Source organism: Pteropus vampyrus, unplaced genomic scaffold (genome assembly GCF_000151845.1).
Source record: "Pteropus vampyrus isolate Shadow unplaced genomic scaffold, Pvam_2.0 Scaffold108, whole genome shotgun sequence".
Taxonomy (NCBI): domain Eukaryota; kingdom Metazoa; phylum Chordata; class Mammalia; order Chiroptera; family Pteropodidae; genus Pteropus; species Pteropus vampyrus.
In genome coordinates this window covers 1,983,073-1,984,703 of record NW_011888889.1, presented here as the reverse complement: position 1 = coordinate 1,984,703, position 1,631 = coordinate 1,983,073, and the positions used below count along the sequence as shown (strand labels likewise).

At 45.7% G+C, this 1,631-nt stretch overlaps 1 protein-coding gene across 7 annotated transcripts in view; it reads right to left on the bottom strand.

The window, feature by feature from the left end:
* The window catches only part of MTUS1 (microtubule associated scaffold protein 1), a 133,908-nt gene continuing 132,277 nt past the window's right edge, over nucleotides 1-1,631 (bottom strand). For 6 of the 7 annotated variants that reach the window (XM_011365259.2, XM_011365260.2, XM_011365261.2 and 3 more), the window contains 2 exons: nucleotides 1,297-1,394; nucleotides 1-718 (listed from right to left, as the gene is read on the bottom strand). In XM_011365259.2, the coding sequence (XP_011363561.1) occupies nucleotides 505-718; nucleotides 1,297-1,394 (312 nt within the window). In that variant the 3' untranslated portion in view covers nucleotides 1-504. The remainder of the gene's footprint in view (nucleotides 719-1,296; nucleotides 1,395-1,631) is intronic. The other variant, XM_023533679.1, reaches the window with a different exon arrangement.

Below are 1,631 nucleotides of genomic sequence, written 5' to 3'. Positions count from 1 at the left end.
AAATGCATACACTGACTTATCTGATTAGTACATATCCAGGTATATTCAGCTTTTGACTTTTAACACACAGCAAATGAGGCAGCATCAGACACACGACACCCCGCTACATCCATTTCATTCACACATCCTCAAAATAAAAATCACAAGAAGGTGTCTATGGTGAAGAACATTATAAAGGTTATAAATCTTAAGAGAACCCTGAGAGTTTTTCCCCTATGCTTACGTGAAAAAGGCAATGAACAAGACCTTCACCTTCTTATTCGTTAAGTGCTTTGTGCAACAGCGTCCGTGCAGATCATCGGGGGAGGAGTCTCTTGGACCCAGTCAGGTCTTCCTCCAGAGTTCCAGTCTCATAAGGAGCCAATGCTGGGGGGGGCGACTTTCCAGTTCTAGTGCGATAACTACGCATCAGCTACACAGCTCTTGCTCCCAGGACCACGGTTAGGGTCAGTCCTACAGACCTGGAAAAATGCTTTCAGACAGTCTCCCCGCTTTCAGAAAGCGTCATCTGGGAGAAACGTTGGGGCTGGGGAAGGAGCCAGAATTCCTTGGCGACTGGAAGGGGATAGCAGAAGACGTGGGGGACCTCTTGGGGCTGCACAAGTCCCCGTTGTGTAGCTTCCACAGCAGCTCCTCATTTTCCATGGAGAGTCGCTTGTTGACTTTCGACTCCTTCTCCAACGACTCCTGCAGAACAGCTTGCTCGGTGGAAAGTTGCCTGAAGGACAAAAGAGCCAGAAACCACGTGGATCTGAGTTTAAAAACATTCCCTTGGAAAAAATTTTCTTTACCATTTAAAATTTGATAGACCAGAAAAATGACCCCTTTGGAATAAAAGGGAGCCCTGCACAGAGCTACTGGCCAAGGGTATTTGGCTGACTGAGAACCCCTGGAAGTGTGAACTGGAGCTAAAGAAAAAGCTACACTTTGGGGGCAATTTCACTGGCTGAGTGACGCTCCCACAGGTATTCTGCATGTCTTATGACTGTCTTATGTTTGGGGCCATTTCCTCTTTGGTCTCCTGATGCTCCTTCTCTGAAAGCATTCTCAGCATCAATAAGCCAGGGGCCCTGGGGGAGGAAGGCTGGCCTGCTTAGGTCTCACTATTTAGTCCAGGCCCCTGTGGTAAAAGCACGAAGCACTACCATCAAATTTTCCAGACGGAAATCAGTGCCTCTTTAACCACCCTCTTCAATCACATTTCCAGGAGGTGCACGGGTGGAGTGTGGTAAAGCAACACTCAATGTCCGAGGAGAGGAGAAGAGAAGATGGGACAACTAGGACCTTTATTTTTACCTTGAAATCGCCACATGCTTGTCCATTCGAGCTTTTAATTCCTCATTCTCCTGCTGGAATCGCTTCAGTCTGTCAACCAGCGCTGTGTTGTTGTCCACCTTGGTGTAAGCAAGAAGGCCAACAATTAGGCATTAAAAATTGGTAAATAAAGCCCCTTCTTTCCTAAGGCACATGACTGAAACGAGTACACTTTGGAAAGATTTAATTAAGTTTAACTGTATATCGAAATATCTTCATACTGATACACTACAGAACAGAACCTAAAGCAGCGAAACAGACCATCTAGATGCATTTTTTAAACGTATGTTAGTTTTCAAGAACCACTTGAAAACTGA